This window comes from Cinclus cinclus, chromosome 2 (assembly GCF_963662255.1).
Source record: "Cinclus cinclus chromosome 2, bCinCin1.1, whole genome shotgun sequence".
Lineage (NCBI taxonomy): Eukaryota > Metazoa > Chordata > Aves > Passeriformes > Cinclidae > Cinclus > Cinclus cinclus.
In genome coordinates, this window is record NC_085047.1 from 115183382 (window position 1) to 115199463 (window position 16082).

The following is a 16082-nucleotide window of genomic DNA, read 5'->3' on the forward strand; positions in this document are numbered from 1 at the left end:
ATTTATCAAAAGCTCCCCTCTGTGGGCTCAATACTTTTATTTACTGTTTTCTCTTTAAAAGGTCAGCTCCTCTATCAACTATTTCTTTAAATGAGTCTGTACCTGTCTAAAAAAGACATGAAATTCACATTTTAGTGCAGCACACTCCTTGTCTCACGTAGCAGCTCTAACAAGACCAATCTGTATTTCTGCTGTCCATGGCCTCATCCCTGAAAGGCTGCTCACTCTTTTTCCTTTCCCTGCACAACTCAGGAGAGATGGAAAAGCAGAAACTCCCCTTTTTCTCTCAAGACATCTGAAATCTACCAAAGCTTTGAATTATTTGTGCTCCTGCTGAGCATTGCCTACTCCAGAAAGGATAGATGGGCTTTGCAAGCTGAATGTGCCATCGAAAATCTCAATTATTTAAAAAATATAACACCAGTGTGGCCTGTTCTGCTGAGATCCATCCGTACCGTAGAAATAAAACACAATTCCACAATAACATTTTTATTTTTATGTTAAACTCTCCATTCAGCCAGCCAGAATCAAAGGCCATCAAGACTCCCTTAGATATTTGCAAGAAATTGGATGCTGCAATCTGGGATCACAGGAGAGTCCAGCACTGCCAAATCTTTCTACTTTTTCCAAAAGGTTCCAGTTAGCCCTCAAAGGACCTTATTTTTAGACAGGGAATTGCTGACTCGTGCATGAAAAAATCCTGGGGAATGATGGATTTTTTTTAGCCGGATTAGGAAAAAATACAGGAAAAATCAAGGGCAATCAAAAAGTCTTTTATACTTCTTAGCAAAGTAAGAAAAACAAGCAGGAAACCCCTACTTCACCCAAAATAAGGATTACAGAGTTTTCCATATAATCCCTCTGTTTTGAGTTTATTTAATTCTTCTGAACAACTTTGTTTCCTAAAGCTGGGTAAAATATTACTGAGAAAAAGAAGAACAAATCTGAATTATGAAACTGTTGTTAAAATTAACAAAATTTTAGCATTTCACAGCCAAAATAAAACCTTTTTGAAAGTTTGAAATCAAATGTATTATCCCTTATCATATGTTTTGGAAAATGCTGTTGGTCAAATCAAATCCAATTTACAAAAAAATATTTCCGTGCTTCTAATTCTTTTCTTTTTTCACTACTTATATCCCTATAGAAAAGGATAATGACAATTAGAGCAATTACAGCAACTTCACAGCAACTCCTTTGAGATTTTTTCCAAGCAAATTTATAGATCTCTTTACTTTATTATGTATCTTTAGTGAAATAACACAGTAAATGGTAATTTAGACACCACTGCATTGCTTATTTCAAGACAAAATGTTAATTGTTCACATGGAAAGATTTTTCTGGGGTGGTTTTAACTTGTATTTCTACTCTTATTGGATCTGATATTGTCCTTGTCTGAATATATCTTTGAACAACCTCTCAGATGAGTATAAAATGAGTATAAAATCCTGTGGAGCTGATGCTCATTGCAGAAAAAATATGAAGTTTTTCATTCAGATTAGACAAAAGTATCTGGATTGAAACCAAAATTATGTTTACTTAAAGTCTTACTTAAAAAGCACAAGTTGAGTCAGTTTTACTTCTTTGCACTCCAGTTGTTTTGTGGACAAACCCACAAAGTCTGACTTAAACTAAGCTGTGCTTGAAGATGGAAGTCCCTGCATGGAAAATGAGAATCAGGCAGATGCAGCCTGGAAAACCCAAGCACACAAAGCAGGAGCAGGGTTTTTTGTTTTTTTTTTAAAGATACTTCACAGGGACATGGAGGGGAATAGTGATTTGAAAAAATATTTAATATTTGACTGGAGCTTTGGGAGTAACAGCACTCATTAAAAAAAAAAAATAAATTATTGTAGCTGTCTCTTATAGAGATGGATTTCTTGGTGTCCAGTGGTGTGGTTAACTCAGCCTGTTTTCATGGCATTGGTAGGAATTTAGTATTTCTGAGGGCTCCAAAATCTCACTGAAGTTCTGAAGAAGACCCAAAAGCCTAAATAGCAACCACAGTTTCAGAAGTGACTCAGAGGAGGCCAGACAGGGTGATGGATAAGGCTCATTTTCTTAGGAAACATTGCTAAAGTGCCATTCTGAACTTAACCATTTCCAGGTTATCAAAACACCACAGCCTGAAATTAAACATTGACCCAGCTGAAATTATGGAGCGCTTTTAAAAATTTCTCTTTTCTAAATGTCACTTCCAGCCTGATTTCTCAGTTATTTTCTCCTCTGCAGTCTATAAACTGCACAAAAGGGGAAATCAGCAAGAAAACAGGTCTTTGTATTTCACTGCGACTCCTTTTGGCAGGGAAAGGGGATGAAGGCAGCTCATTATCTAGCTTAAAGAAAGCAGCCAAAATCCCAGTATCACCTGCAAAAAATAGAGAAGGAGCAGCATGGAAAGAACACAAGAGCTGTTGAGATAAACTAATTGTAAGAGGGGTAATTGCCTGGTCCCTGAGATATCATTTGAAGCAACATTTGGATGCCAGAGTTTGGGTTTGTGTCTTAGGCCACCTCAACCAACAGAAAACTGAGAATATCCAAGAATTCACCACCACAAGGGACAGCAGAAGCCACAAAAATAATTTTTCCCCAGCATCCATGTGAAACATTTCTGTAATTTTTCTTCTCAAGTGTGTAAAAATTAAAATCCTGCCTGACTTTTGTAAAGGAGGAGCATCCTGCTCTCCTGAAACTGAAGAAAAAGCCATCAAAATCCTCCTTTGACTGCAGGGAAGTTGTCAAGAAAGAAATCTCCATTACCAGATTTAAAAAGTAATTATAATTCTTCTGTGTTTCAATTTTTCCAGTCTTATCAACACTTTCTTTAGCTTTGTGCAAATAATAGTAGCAAGCAAACCAATATGCTTGGGTAATGTCTGTGACCTGGGGGCAGATAGATTGGCTGGAAACTTCAGGAGGGAAATTTCTGACATTTTTTCATTCTTCTTTCAAGAATTGCAGGGCAGGAGGAATCACATATATGTACTCCAAAGCTGTTCTGTTCCCAGTAGTCTGTAGTTTTTGGGGAAAGAAAAAAAAAAAACCCACAAAAAAAGGAATTGACAGTTTTTAGTTCAAACACCTAGTCTTTACCAGTGGGATTTGAGCTGTTCTCCCAAAATTTTGCTACCCAAGGAAGCTGCAAAATCGGTATCACAGTGCAGTCAGGAGTGTCTGAATATTTGCTTTGCTTTGTAACAAAGCCACACCTGACCCAGGGCTGGGGCTGTCCCCAGCCAGTGACCATCCTGACCTGGGGAAAGGTTATTCAGTGCAGACAATGTTTTGCAGAGCAAAAGAGAGCACTCTCAAAGTCATCTCATATCCTCTAACCTTAAACTGATCAGATCCAAGGTCTTTATCAACATAAAAACTCTTCTGCCCCTTTTGGTAGGAAAGTGCTGGAAGCTCTTGGCCTTGGTCCTCAGCCTTAGACCATTGCATAAATTATTGGTTTCACTTGACTGCTTCAGCATCTTGATTGAATCAAGTCCTTCCTTTCTGACCAAAAATATTCCTCTCCATCATTCCTCTGCCTTCTATTTATGAGAGTTCATTGATCAAAGCAGAGGAGCTGTCAGAGTGTTGGTGCAGTCAAGGTGGTTCCAGCACCTGCCCAAGGAGCTCTGTGAATATTCAGGCACAAGGCTGCCTCAAGGTGGTTCAGCAATGCAGGAAAACATTGAATTTGGCTATGCCAAGGATGAAGATTCAAGTGAAAACACCCTGACTTCAGGGAAAAAGGGGGGAAAGGACAGGAACAGCACTGGGATAGAAAACAGCAAGGAGAGAGCAGCTGGCTACTCCTGCCAGCATGAAAATTGGTGACAGCTCCTTCTGACAGGGTGCATTTCTCTCCTCTCTGGTGGCCTCACTGGACACACAGACTTTGACAAGCTGCCTGCCTTGCTTCCCAAATTTCTCCCATGCTGGAACATGAACCAGCCTCACCACCAAGCTGAATCCATCTATAACGTTAAATAAAACTGGGAATTGTTCTATAGCCTTGAGACCAAGCAGTGCAGGACGTCCATGTCATACTGCAGACCACCTGGCCCTGAGCCTTGGGGGGACTTCCTCTTGGTTTTAAAACATAATTAGTTTATTCACAGTGATTCCCTTCCCCCCTCCCCCACTTCAAATTATGTGGAACAGGATGTGGTCTGTGTAGCAGACCAGGGATTTATGTTGCTTTAAGCAGGGGTGAGGTGAGAACCTGTGAAGGAGTAAAGGTGGAGCTGTGCTGGCAGATAAGAGTGAAAAAAGCCAAATCTGATTCAGTCTCATCCATGCTGCTGAATGGGAGCCCATCCTGTCTCCCAAACCATTCCCAGGTATTTTCTTGGAGCACTAATTGGTCCAAAGACTAAATAATCACTTTGCTGAATTAGCAGTGCAATCACCACTGGACAGGGCAGCCAAACTCCCATTTACACTTCCAGAAACAGCCAGGATAACTCCCCAGATATCAGAGATATTACATAGTGAGGAATTAAATGAGTCAGAATTATCTGTGTGAAATGTTTGGGCCAGAATTATCTACACAAAATAGCTCAGCTGATCAGCTCATTTTTGTTCCCACAGTTTTCAGTTGGGAAAATTGTAAGTGGAAAAATAAAATCTCAAGCATCTCTTCTCACAAAAGTTGGGAAAACTCATTTTCCATGTAGTCAGTGAAGAGAATACATGGAGAAATCAGCATTAAACCAGTAACTTCTCTGCAAGGCTGATCTCAGGTGCAAAAAAAGAAGCTGCAGAGAAGATGAAGCCCTACGCTTTTCAGAGGTGCAGAGGGAAAAACAAAGAGCAGTGGACACAAGCTGCAGGGAAGGGAATTCCAACAGGATGCAAACAAAACAAAAAAAGAAGTCCCTGATGTGAGAGAGAAAACACTGGGACAGAGCCCAGAGAGGCTGTGAACACTTCCAACCTCAGAGCTGAGCAGGGTAATCCAGAATCCCCGAATCCCTGGGGTTGGCAAAGCCCTCCCAGCTCCTGGAGTCCCAGCTGTGCCCCACGGCCACCTTGTCCCCAGCCCAGAGCACTGAGTGCCACGTCCAGGTGACACCTGCAGGGATGGGCACTGCAAACCTCCCTGGGCAGCTCTGTAGAAGTTGGTTCTGTGTTGAGCAGCACATTGAAACCTTTAGAGGTTCCTTACTACCCAGACTATTCACTGATTTCGGCAGATTTTGAATTAATTTATTTATTTATTGTTTCTAGCAGTTAAAGCATATAAACACAGTTTGAAATTGATAACAATAGCACAGGTCTTTCATGCTTTCTCCTTTTCCTGGTACACCCCACAGAGAAGAAAAGCTGAGTTCTCAGGAGATTTTTGAAGAAATTTTGTAACTGGCAAAAAGATTCTGGCATTCAGATGCCTGATAGGAAGTGGCAGCAATAATTGGGTTGAGCAACTGGGAAAAGAAGTCTCGGGGATCACGTTAGACAAGGACACCTTGCAGCAAGTCAGGGGGCACGTCTGACCCAGAGGCATCAGGAGGCAAACCCGTGGCCAGGACTTGCAGCTGCTGAGACCTGGCAGCACCACGATCCATCAGTGACCCCTGTTATCCCTCTGGCAGCACCTGGCACTGGGTTTTGGCACATGGAAATACCAGAGAAGAGCCCAGCTCTGGTGTTGCCAGGTGGCACAACTCAGGCTGGGACACATGGGCTGTCCCTGCTGCTGTCCTTGTGCCACTGCTGGCAGCAGCAATGACAATATTAAGCGTTTTCCAAGCGTAAAAAAATACTTTACCTCGGCTTTGTCACCTTCTCAGAGGAAGCAGGGCTCTGAGGAGGCTCAGTAGATGTGGATAGGACAAGGACATTATGGAATAATGGAATCACAGAGCAGGGAACCTTCCACAAGACCAGGTTGCTCCAAGCCCTGTCCAACCTGGCCCTGGACACAGAAATATTTGCTCTGAAGCTCCAGCTCAAGCTTTTCTGGGAGCCAAAAACCTGGTAAAAGATCTAATCTGACAGGAAACCTCTCCTTATTCCAAAAACCTGTGTTCAGTGCCAGGCATTTGCTCTAGAGATGGCTCTGAATAAATGCTGGCTCCAAGAGCTCAGAGTTCAGGTAGCAAACAAGTTTCATAATCCAGTTTGGGACCCATAGCCTTGTGAAAGGCCGAGGATGTTGACAATCAACTGACTCTGCACATCTCTGCAGGTCCACAACCTTCTTACATTGCCCCACAAATGTTACCAAGCCAAGGCTGTTTGGCTTCCCCGTGATTCAAATGAAAATATATTTAGCAAAGGCAGATATAAAAACAGCATTCTGGAGCCTTCAGTGGTAAATTCTGCAGTGAAGTTGGTTAGAATCAAAGACAAAAACTACAAGGTCAAATGACTCCCAAAAATGGAGTCGTGTGTTTTAGATTTATCAGATTCCTTTTTCCACCCTCCATAATAAAAGGGCCAAGAATCAGGAATGAATGGAAATGTTTGTACTGCAGAGACACAGAGTGTTACTCAGACTGATTTCTTGCAGCTGTGCAGGCTTAAAAGAAATTAAAATAGTAGAACATTATTTTTGTCAAGTTGGATTAGAAGGCAGTGATGAAGCAGGTAATGTGAGAAGAACAAAGTATCATCCTTACAGTCTCTTTTCTAATCATAAATATATCTCATTTCATGTCTTTTTTAGTGAAAGCTGCTGCTGAAATAAATCTCAGTCACACGCATGCTCACTCTGAAATTAGACTTATGATTCCATGGGTGCAAAGAAGCAATTTGGGTCTTGAAGAGATTTGCCAAGTCAGTGTTTATCGAGCACTCCAACATTTCAAAATGAAGCCTAGCAATGCTTCCAGCTGAGTGAATAGACAATCCTGCATTGATCTCAACAGCTCAGGACCAGATCCTAATTCCTTTCTTTTTCAGGAAAAAGGATGTGTGCTCTGTGATAATGACTGCTTACAGTTGTTAGCTGGTCATAAAAGACTCCACTTTTTTTCTCTAAACAAGACTCTTTCTCCTCACATCTAGCAGTGATGACGATGCCTTGCAGTGTGGATTATCTGGCTGGGCTCATCCCACAGACAAATCCCCCTCTATTCCCAGAATTCCTGTGCCCTCTGTGCTCACCACAAACGAGATTTTGCAGAGCTCTGAAAAAAGAGCCAGCCAGAGATGAGGCAAAGCATTGCAAATTCTCTCCTTCCCTTCTCCGACTTCTTCCTTTGCAATCAAGAGGAGAAAGAGAACAATGTGGATTTAGGGTGTTGAAGGCTCCAAGAAATTCCTCGTGCTGTACAAAGCCCAACAACCCCACAGAGGGAACCCAAGCAGCCACCAGGTACTGCCAAATATTCCACAGGTGGATGCAGTGCCAGGGAGGCTGGGGACCACAGCAATCCAGAGGTAAAACACTCAAGACTTCCCAAAATCCAGACTTGGACCTTGCAGATGCAAATACCTGCTGCACTGAAAAGTGGCTCTAATCCCACCAGGAAAGGGAGGAATGAAGACAGGAATCACAGTTCTCAACACATTTCTCTACATGCAGTAAAGCCCATGAGGGCAATTTTTTAGATTGTAAGTGATTTTGGAAATTAGGATATTTTCAATGGATTTGCCCACAAAATGTTCACAACAGAGTTAAAATCCCTAAATTACAGTGAAGCCTCCATTGAACTTTCAAGGTCAGCTTCTGTTACAGAGAGGTCAGTTGTAACTTGCAGTGTTCTCTGTTGAAATTCCTCATTACTTTGCAAGTCATACACAACCAAAATAGGCTTACAATACTTATTGGACAAGCAGGCCCTTCATATTCCTCCTTTTGCTTTGTGTTTGACAGCACCACAAAGCCTCTGCAGCACTACCAAAATACCCCAAAAATCACATTGTTGATGATAAAATGATTTCTTAAGGGTTATACTGATGTGTTACATTCACAGCCTCACAGCGACAGAGGGTGTCCTGTCCTGTTTTGTTGTTGGCACCGGTTTCATGTTGTTCTACAGGCTCTAAATAAAAGGATGTGCTTGGAAAATGAGGACTGTGCCTTTCCACTGCTGCTTTGGAGTACACAAGAACATGACAACAACATTTGCTGCAATTTTACTAGAAAATAAAATGTTCTGAGCACTGGCACACAACCCCCTGCAGGTTGAAATTTCCAGAAAAGCCCTTGGCATGGTTTGGACCAGTGCAGAACTGAGCACACACAATTCCTGGCCCGGTTTCAGGACACAGATTATTCCTGTCTGGCAGATTCTGTGACACTAACCTGCCTGGAAAACAACTGAAGTCAAATAATCCAAGTGTGGGCTGCACCACTCTTTACCCTCCACATTAAATAATAGGCCTGGGCACACTTAATTTGCTCATTTGGCCACAGCCAGGACACAAAAGAACTATCCAGGGACTTATTTAGGAGAACTCCTTGTCCTCTGTTGGGAAATGAAACAAATCACTGAAATCTCATATGTCTTGTAGGTTTTGCCTAAGAGAGTAACCAAAGCAGATAGTTTGAGCAGAATCCTCTAAATTGCCCTGAATTGGCTCATTACCTGGCTGTTGTGTTCAAACAAACATAATGTTTATTGGGAGAGGAGGAAGAGTTCAGAAATACCTTTTTTTTTTTTTCCAGTGCAGATTAATAATATGTATATATTTTTGTCAGGAAGAGAAGCAGAGAGAGCAAAAATAGCTCTCAAGTGAGGCTGCTGCTACTCACTCCCCTGTTCCTGGATCCATGACAGCCATTATGTAACCCAAAGGAAAATTAGATGAAATAAACAGCAGAAGTTAATTGGGTTGATATCAAGTGAAAATATAATTAGTCAAAGTATTTTGTGGCAAAGGCACTGACAGTGTGTGGCCGTTCCTCAGCCTCAGTGGTGAACTGGGATCCTGCCATGTGTTTGAAACTTATTCATCAAGCATTTCCATGGAAACACACAGATGCATAATCTTTGGATCACTTATTTTGGGAATTGTTGCTCCCAAGGTTCTCTCTGGAGTGAAAACTCAGTCCAGGAGAGGGTAACAAGCTGTGATTCTGATCTAGAAGCCTCTCCACAAAGGGATTAATTCATAGCAGGATCAGGTGAGGGAAAGAAGGAAAGGGCATCTTGCAAAAAAGAGAAAAAGTCAAAAAGCTTGACCTTAACTTTTCCTCACAGAGACTGAGAGTTGAGAAATGACAGCACTGGGAAGAGCCTGGAGAGTTTATAAAAGGCCAGATGCCCTCAGCAAGATTGAAATGTCTGCAAGAGTGTCAAATAAACGCTGTAATGAGAGACACCTTGGGTTTGTTGTCCAAAGCTGCCCCCTTCCAAAGCCAGATGAGAATCTGATCCACTATAACTTCTCCGGGTTAAGAAAAACCCTCCCACGTCGGAATTGCGCATCCTGATCCCTCTTACTGTGACAGCAGCTCCCTGCTCCTACAAAAACTACGGGCACCTCACAAAATGTGGCCCTTCCCTCATGCTGTGAAAGACAGGTCAGGCTGGTTGTGATGCACAAATCCACAAAAAGCATTTGGAAAGCACCAATAAAAATTTGCTGTCAAAATAAAAGGTGCTTCACTTCTCAAAGAAATTCCATAGGGAATGAACGGTGTATGGAAAGCAGGAGTGGTGTGGTGGGAGGGCAGCCCTGGGCGTCCCTTCACATTCCTCCTGCTGCCAGGAATAAAATCAGCACCTGGGTCCCCTCCCAGGATAATTTCAGGGAAGAGATGCTCAGACAGGAAGGTTTGGGACATGATTCCCTTTAACAGCAGGGCCAGGAGTAAAGAATATTCTCTAAACCAACAGGATTCTCCCACTCCTGGTCTGTGTGTCCATGCCAGGCTCTGACTGGGAGGGGAAAGCAAATTATTCATAATGCCTGAAAGATAATGAACCCCATTATACCAGCATTAGTAATTTAACATAAAGCCTCAAAAGCCAGAGCCTTCCTAGGTTGCTCATAATTATCTGAAGATTCTATTGCTGCAGTGATACGATAACTCCTGTGGACTGGAATTTCCTTAGGCACAACAGAGAGCTGAGCATAAAGTGTGAAGCCTTAACTTCAGATTTTCTGGCTTTGGCTTCAGCCTGCCTCACAAGGGCCCTGCAATGCCTTTTGGTGGTGTTTTGTCGTGCATTCCCCAGCATCAGGGGTAATGCCAGCAGGCACACTGTCACTGACTGGAGGAGCTCACTCAGAGCTGTGACAGCTCCCAGTGCTGACACTGCCACCAGCCCTGAAAACGCTCTCCTGAGACACGCAGCAAAACAAAAAGGTGACAGGATGGGGTGCACAGCCTTGAAACATGGCACTGCTCTCAGGTTCTGTGCTACTGTAGGGCTTGGAATCTTTGTTGAAAGAGGAGCAGGTCAGGAGGAGAGACAGCCAGGCTACAACCTTTTTTTCCCCCTGGGTACTTCAGTAGAGCTCTGCAAGGGTCTGTGATCTTCCTCTGCAGGGATGAACCTGCGCATCTTAAAAAAGCTGCAGGTGATTGCAGACTCCACACAGGATCTGCTGCACAGCACACATTTCTAAGGGTGAAAAATGCTTTTTAGAGCCACACTGAGCACTGAGAGCAGCCCCCTCATGCAACACCCCATAAGGAATGGTACAAAATCACAGCAGTGCTACTTTTTAGGTGGGATATCAGGAAGAAATCCTTCCCTGGGAAGGTGGGCAGGCCCTGGCACAGAATTCCCAGAGCAGCTGTGGCTGCCCTTGGATCCCTGGCAGTGCCCAAGGCGCCAGGCTGGACATGTCTTGGAGCAGCCTGGGACAGTGGAAGATGTCCCTGCCCATGGCACGAGGTGGGGACTGGGTGATTTTAACATCCCTTCCTACCCAAACCATTCTGTGATTCTGTATTCAGAGTCAAGCACCTGGGCAGACCCACCAGAAGACTTTTCCCTTTAGAGTCTGGCAGAAGAGTAACAACAGCTAGCCAGAAGAGAAATAATTAGGAATTCAAGAGCTGAAATTTCTGCAGGAAGAAGCCCCAGAAAACAGAAGTATTTCAGTTGAAAACAATTACCCCAGACCTCACCATGTCCTCCATGCAAGACACGTTCAATTAAACCCCTCTCCTCCTCAGTACACTCTTATTTTCTCTGGCACACAACCATAATAAAGTGATTTATCTACAAAGACTGGGAAACTAAAAAAAAAAAAAACCAAAAAAAACAAACCAACAACAACAAAAAAAGCCCAGATCATTAGAGGACAAGGTACACTTGAATTAAAGGCCACAGGCACAGTGAATTCAAATGAAATGTGAAGTACCACAGGTTTTATGTTACTGGGAGAAGGACACACAATTCCCTGTCTCATTATCAGCAAGGCATTGATTTTCTGTGGAAGTGTGCTTGAATTGCTCTTGATAGATATCACAACTTTCCTTCAACAACAGGAGAATTGGTTCTTTCTAAAAACTGTTGACTTTTTTTTTTTTTTGTTAAAAAAACCTCCTTGTACTTAGTTAATACTTTCCCCACAGCAATGCAATTGATGGAAAAAATAGCTCAGCAATAGCCCATTTTCTCTGCTCACCCTGAAGTGAATCCATTCCCTCATTTATATCTTTTATCTCCATAAGATCTTTTTTGGTGCATAAAAAATTTCATTCATTAAACTGCAAATGGGTGAGGGGGGAAGGGATATATGCTTAAACCCACCTTGAGGAATTCAAATAAGGGTGTGGATAGGATGACCTGATAAGAAATGAGAGTTTGCTTTCATTTTATTTCTGCGTAGCAATAAAACGAGGGTGCTTGGCATCATTTGATTTTTTGTGTCAGCAAAGAACAAGGATCATTTTATTGATTAACACAGAAAAGGGTTGTGTATTGACTTAGAGCAATAACAAGAGCATTAACGACTTTTCCTTGTTTTTTTGGGGTTTTTTTGTTTGGTTTTTTTTTTGTTTGTTTGTTTGTTTTCCATGGCAGCCAACGTCCTGGAAGAAGACTCAATGGAGCAGGACATCGAGAGCCCTGTCACTATCCATCAACCAAAGTTGCCCAAACAAGCGAGAGAGGATCTGCCAAAAAACATCAGCAAAGAATGTGCCAAGAGAAAAATCCAGAGGTACGTTCGGAAAGATGGGAAATGCAACGTCCACCACGGGAATGTCAGAGAGACTTACCGGTACTTGACTGACATCTTCACCACCCTGGTGGATCTCAAGTGGAGGTTCAACCTGCTGATCTTTGTCATGGTTTACACGGTGACCTGGCTCTTCTTCGGCATGATCTGGTGGCTCATTGCCTACATGCGAGGGGACATGGATCACATAGGGGACAGCACGTGGACCCCCTGCGTCAGCAACCTCAATGGGTTTGTCTCAGCCTTTTTATTCTCAATCGAGACCGAAACCACCATTGGGTATGGTTACCGGGTCATCACGGACAAGTGTCCCGAGGGAATTATCCTGCTTTTAGTGCAGTCTGTCCTAGGTTCTATCGTCAACGCCTTCATGGTTGGCTGCATGTTTGTGAAAATATCCCAACCCAAGAAGAGGGCAGAAACCTTGGTTTTTTCTACAAACGCAGTCATTTCCATGCGGGATGGAAAGCTGTGTCTGATGTTCCGAGTAGGAGACCTTAGGAATTCACACATTGTAGAGGCATCAATACGAGCCAAGTTGATCAAATCCAAACAGACAAAGGAGGGGGAATTTATACCACTCAACCAGACAGATATCAACGTAGGTTATTACACAGGGGATGATCGTCTCTTTTTGGTTTCACCACTGATCATCAGCCATGAGATTAACCAGCAGAGTCCTTTCTGGGAGATTTCCAAAGCCCAGTTGCCCAAAGAGGAGCTAGAAATTGTTGTAATCCTAGAAGGAATGGTGGAGGCAACAGGTAACATTTCTTATACTTTGTATAAGGTAACTGCTTTGATTTTAGCAAGGAAAATCAGTGGTTTTGCTTCATTTTAAAGGAATCGCTCCCACAGTCGTTAAGTTTGAAAAAGGCACCCGTTCTCTGGTGAGCTTCAAAATTAAAAGTATGACCACTTTAATTGTCTGTTCCATCTTGCTTAATGGAATTAGTGTTGTTTCTGCTCTGTATGGAAAATGGGATAGCATCTCTCATTTTCTAAATTTTTCACAGCATGTCACCCCTTTATTTGTCATTCTATTGCAGGAGCAGCTCAACAACAGGGACCTTGTGGGAAAAAAATTGCTCAGGGAAAAAAAAAAAATTAATGCAAAACTCTGTGATTAACATGGAAGCACCATGGTCCTGCTGCTTCCCATCACCCCTGGGTATGTGCAGAACAACTGCCAGCCCTGTGCCATTCCAAGGCTGGATCCAGTAGGAAGTGATGATATGTTCGGTTCTCTCTTTTTTTTCTTCTTTTTTTTTTCTGCTTATTTTCTTTGGTTTTTATTTTAACTTGTAACATGGGGCTTGTTCCACTTCAGCTCACAAAAGGTCTTGTCTGATTTTGTGTTTCACTGGGGCCCCCACAGAAGTGCACAGAACACTGGAAGCTGGGATGTAAAAACAAGGAATTTGTCACCGGAGTCTTGTGGAGGTGCTGGGTGGTTGTTACCTGCAATTATGCAGCAGAACAGCAGAAATCACTTGGTGTAGAGAAAAAAATGTCCACAGCAAATGCACCACTAAATAATGTTTCTTTTCTGCATTGAAGCCAGAATTATAGGAGGAATTATATTTTATCTGTGTTTTAGAAGCTGGAGGTGTTTTTTTCCTGTTAATAACAGCATCGATGCCTGAAATAAGTAAATATCATCAACACAAGGGAATGTCGATTATAAAATGAAGATTTGATGTGCTTGGGGCAGGAGAAAACACTGATTGTAGAAATATAAGAATGAGATTTGCCATTTTTTTCCCCATGACTGCAGTGGAACCCAGGAAAGTTTGAGCATGTGGATTCCACAGCTCTGACAGAGGCACAACCTTTCCAACCCTGACTCATGTTTTGCAACTGGAGCCAGGAAATAACGAGCAGTCTCTTACTAGAACATGTGTGTGTGTTTCACACATCTATTACGTGGTGTCAGAAGAAAACTGCATTTGTCACCATATAATAAACGTGTGAGACAAAAATGGAGCGGGGGGGGGGGGGGGGGGGGGAAAGAAAAAACAACAAAAAAACTGAAAGGAACTTGGCAGGGAATTTGAAGTGGTAAATGCAAAGCTTCCAAATTTTCCAGGAAGTAGGTGGTACTGAAGAGAAATGGAGATGAAATGTTTAGTGCTCCTGATCTGTGCAGTAGGCACCGAGACTTCAAATATCTGCATCACCTTCGGGTGAGACAATGAGGAAATTGCTGTTTGTTCCCTGAAACCATCCTGAGATCTTGGAATTGCAGCTGAAGGAATTTGGCATCCCAAGGGGGCGGGGGATATTTTCAGGTTTGCTGAACACCGCATTTTCCAGCAAAGTGATTGGCAAGTAGTGGAAGAATAAAAAATGTCTCACCAAAACCACCTACAAGATCAAAAGACAGAATATTTCTGCAGTGCAGCAAATGTAGTTTTGCTGGTTTCAAGTCTCATCTCTCTCTATTTGTGATTCCCCCTTTCCTTCACCTCATTTTCACCCCTGCACAACCCAGGGCTCTCCAGGGCATCCTTTGCTGCTCTGGCCTGACCACCTCTCCCACTCAGCCACCGCCAGCCTCCAGTGCAGCACAAAACCCCTCAGACTGCTTGGGCTAGCAAAGTTTGAGATAAAAATCACATTTGTCATTATCTCAAACCTTTCCAGTCCATATCAAGAGAGAAACTGAATGCAGTGGTTTGAAAACTCACAGAGGATATCCAGGATTAAAGAGTTTCCCCTGCACTGGATGGGTGCATTTCCCATTTTAAACTGTTCTCTTTAGGTAGAATCTCCTTTTGAGTGAGATATGAGCAGAGGGCATCCAATAATGTCAGAATTACCAGCACAATTTCTAAAACATATTTGTTGAGAATTAGCTTCTTGCGCTGTGCTTTGAGCCCATGCATTGGGTTATTTTTGTTGAAGGTACAATCAGGCCAACCTTCAACCAAAACTAGGAATTTTCACTCTTTTAATTTACAAGTACTTACAAATATTGCATCCTGGCAAGCACTAAAATCCAGTTTAGGCAGTCAAATATTCATCCTCCCTTCTTTCACCTGATGCAGAGTCAGAACAGTGCTCACAGCAGCAAAGCCCAACCCAGCATTCCTGCCAACAAAGTTGCAGAATTATAATGTTATAAAAGCTGAAGCCAGGAAAATGTGATGTCACCTACAGCAGTGTCCTCATTTAATGTCACTGCTGAGGGATCCAAACCAGGCTGAGGTCATCAGATTGTGTCATCCATCAGAAAAACCCCTCCTAAGTCTGACCAGGGAAAACAATCTTTTATCTATTTCCAGAGCTTCCCCACTCAGATGCAGCTTCAATGAGAAATAAAATGGGAAATGATGAGGGTAAACATTTGCTAACACTGTTATTAATTTTTGATTCTGCTTAAATTTGGCTGAACAGGTAAATACATTTATAATACTTTCCACCCTAAGTGCTCCAAAATCGCATCTATCTGTTTTGTGAAACACAGTTTTGATGGATTGTCATGGGAATTCTGCGTTGTGTGTTAGGACAGAAAACTAAGAATAATGCTTTTTATTAAACGACATTAAAATAATGAACCTAATTAAAATTCATCAGAAAGTTCAAATCAAGGACCCCTTAATTCCCCATGGGAACATTGCCATGACTTCCTGAGGTGCAAGAAGAAGCAGATGTGTCTTTACTAAGGCACATAACAAAGTATTATCCCAGGGAGAATCCCGACACCTTGGTCATTCCCATTCTTTCTACCATGAAGATCACTTTGAGGGCAGAACCCTGAGCAAGGTCTTTTCCCAAAAACACGAAGTCAATCTGACTCCTTTATCCAGCGTCATCAAACACTCAGGGCTGTTTTTAAAAAATATTTGTTATGGATCCTTTCAATACGCATTTTCATTTAGTTATTTATTCACAACAACATTCAAAAATATCTCTTTAGATTCAAAGGATAAAACTTATGCAAAGATTTTTCTCTGTGCTTTTCCTGATGGTGGTGCACATCTCTCAAG

General features: G+C 42.4%; 1 protein-coding gene across 1 annotated transcript; it reads left to right on the forward strand.

Moving 5' to 3' along the window:
* The first annotated feature begins 10783 nt into the window (after positions 1-10783).
* On the forward strand, positions 10784-12931 carry KCNJ6 (potassium inwardly rectifying channel subfamily J member 6). The gene has a single exon (XM_062514981.1). It carries the CDS (start codon positions 11927-11929, stop codon positions 12929-12931), a length of 1005 nt encoding a protein of 334 aa, XP_062370965.1. The 5' UTR covers positions 10784-11926.
* Positions 12932-16082: the final 3151 nt, after the last annotated feature.

Coding starts and splice junctions, on each gene's coding strand:
- KCNJ6 (XM_062514981.1), top strand. CDS start 11,927: ATGGCAGCCAACGTCCTGGAAGAAGACTCAATGGAGCAGGACATCGAG.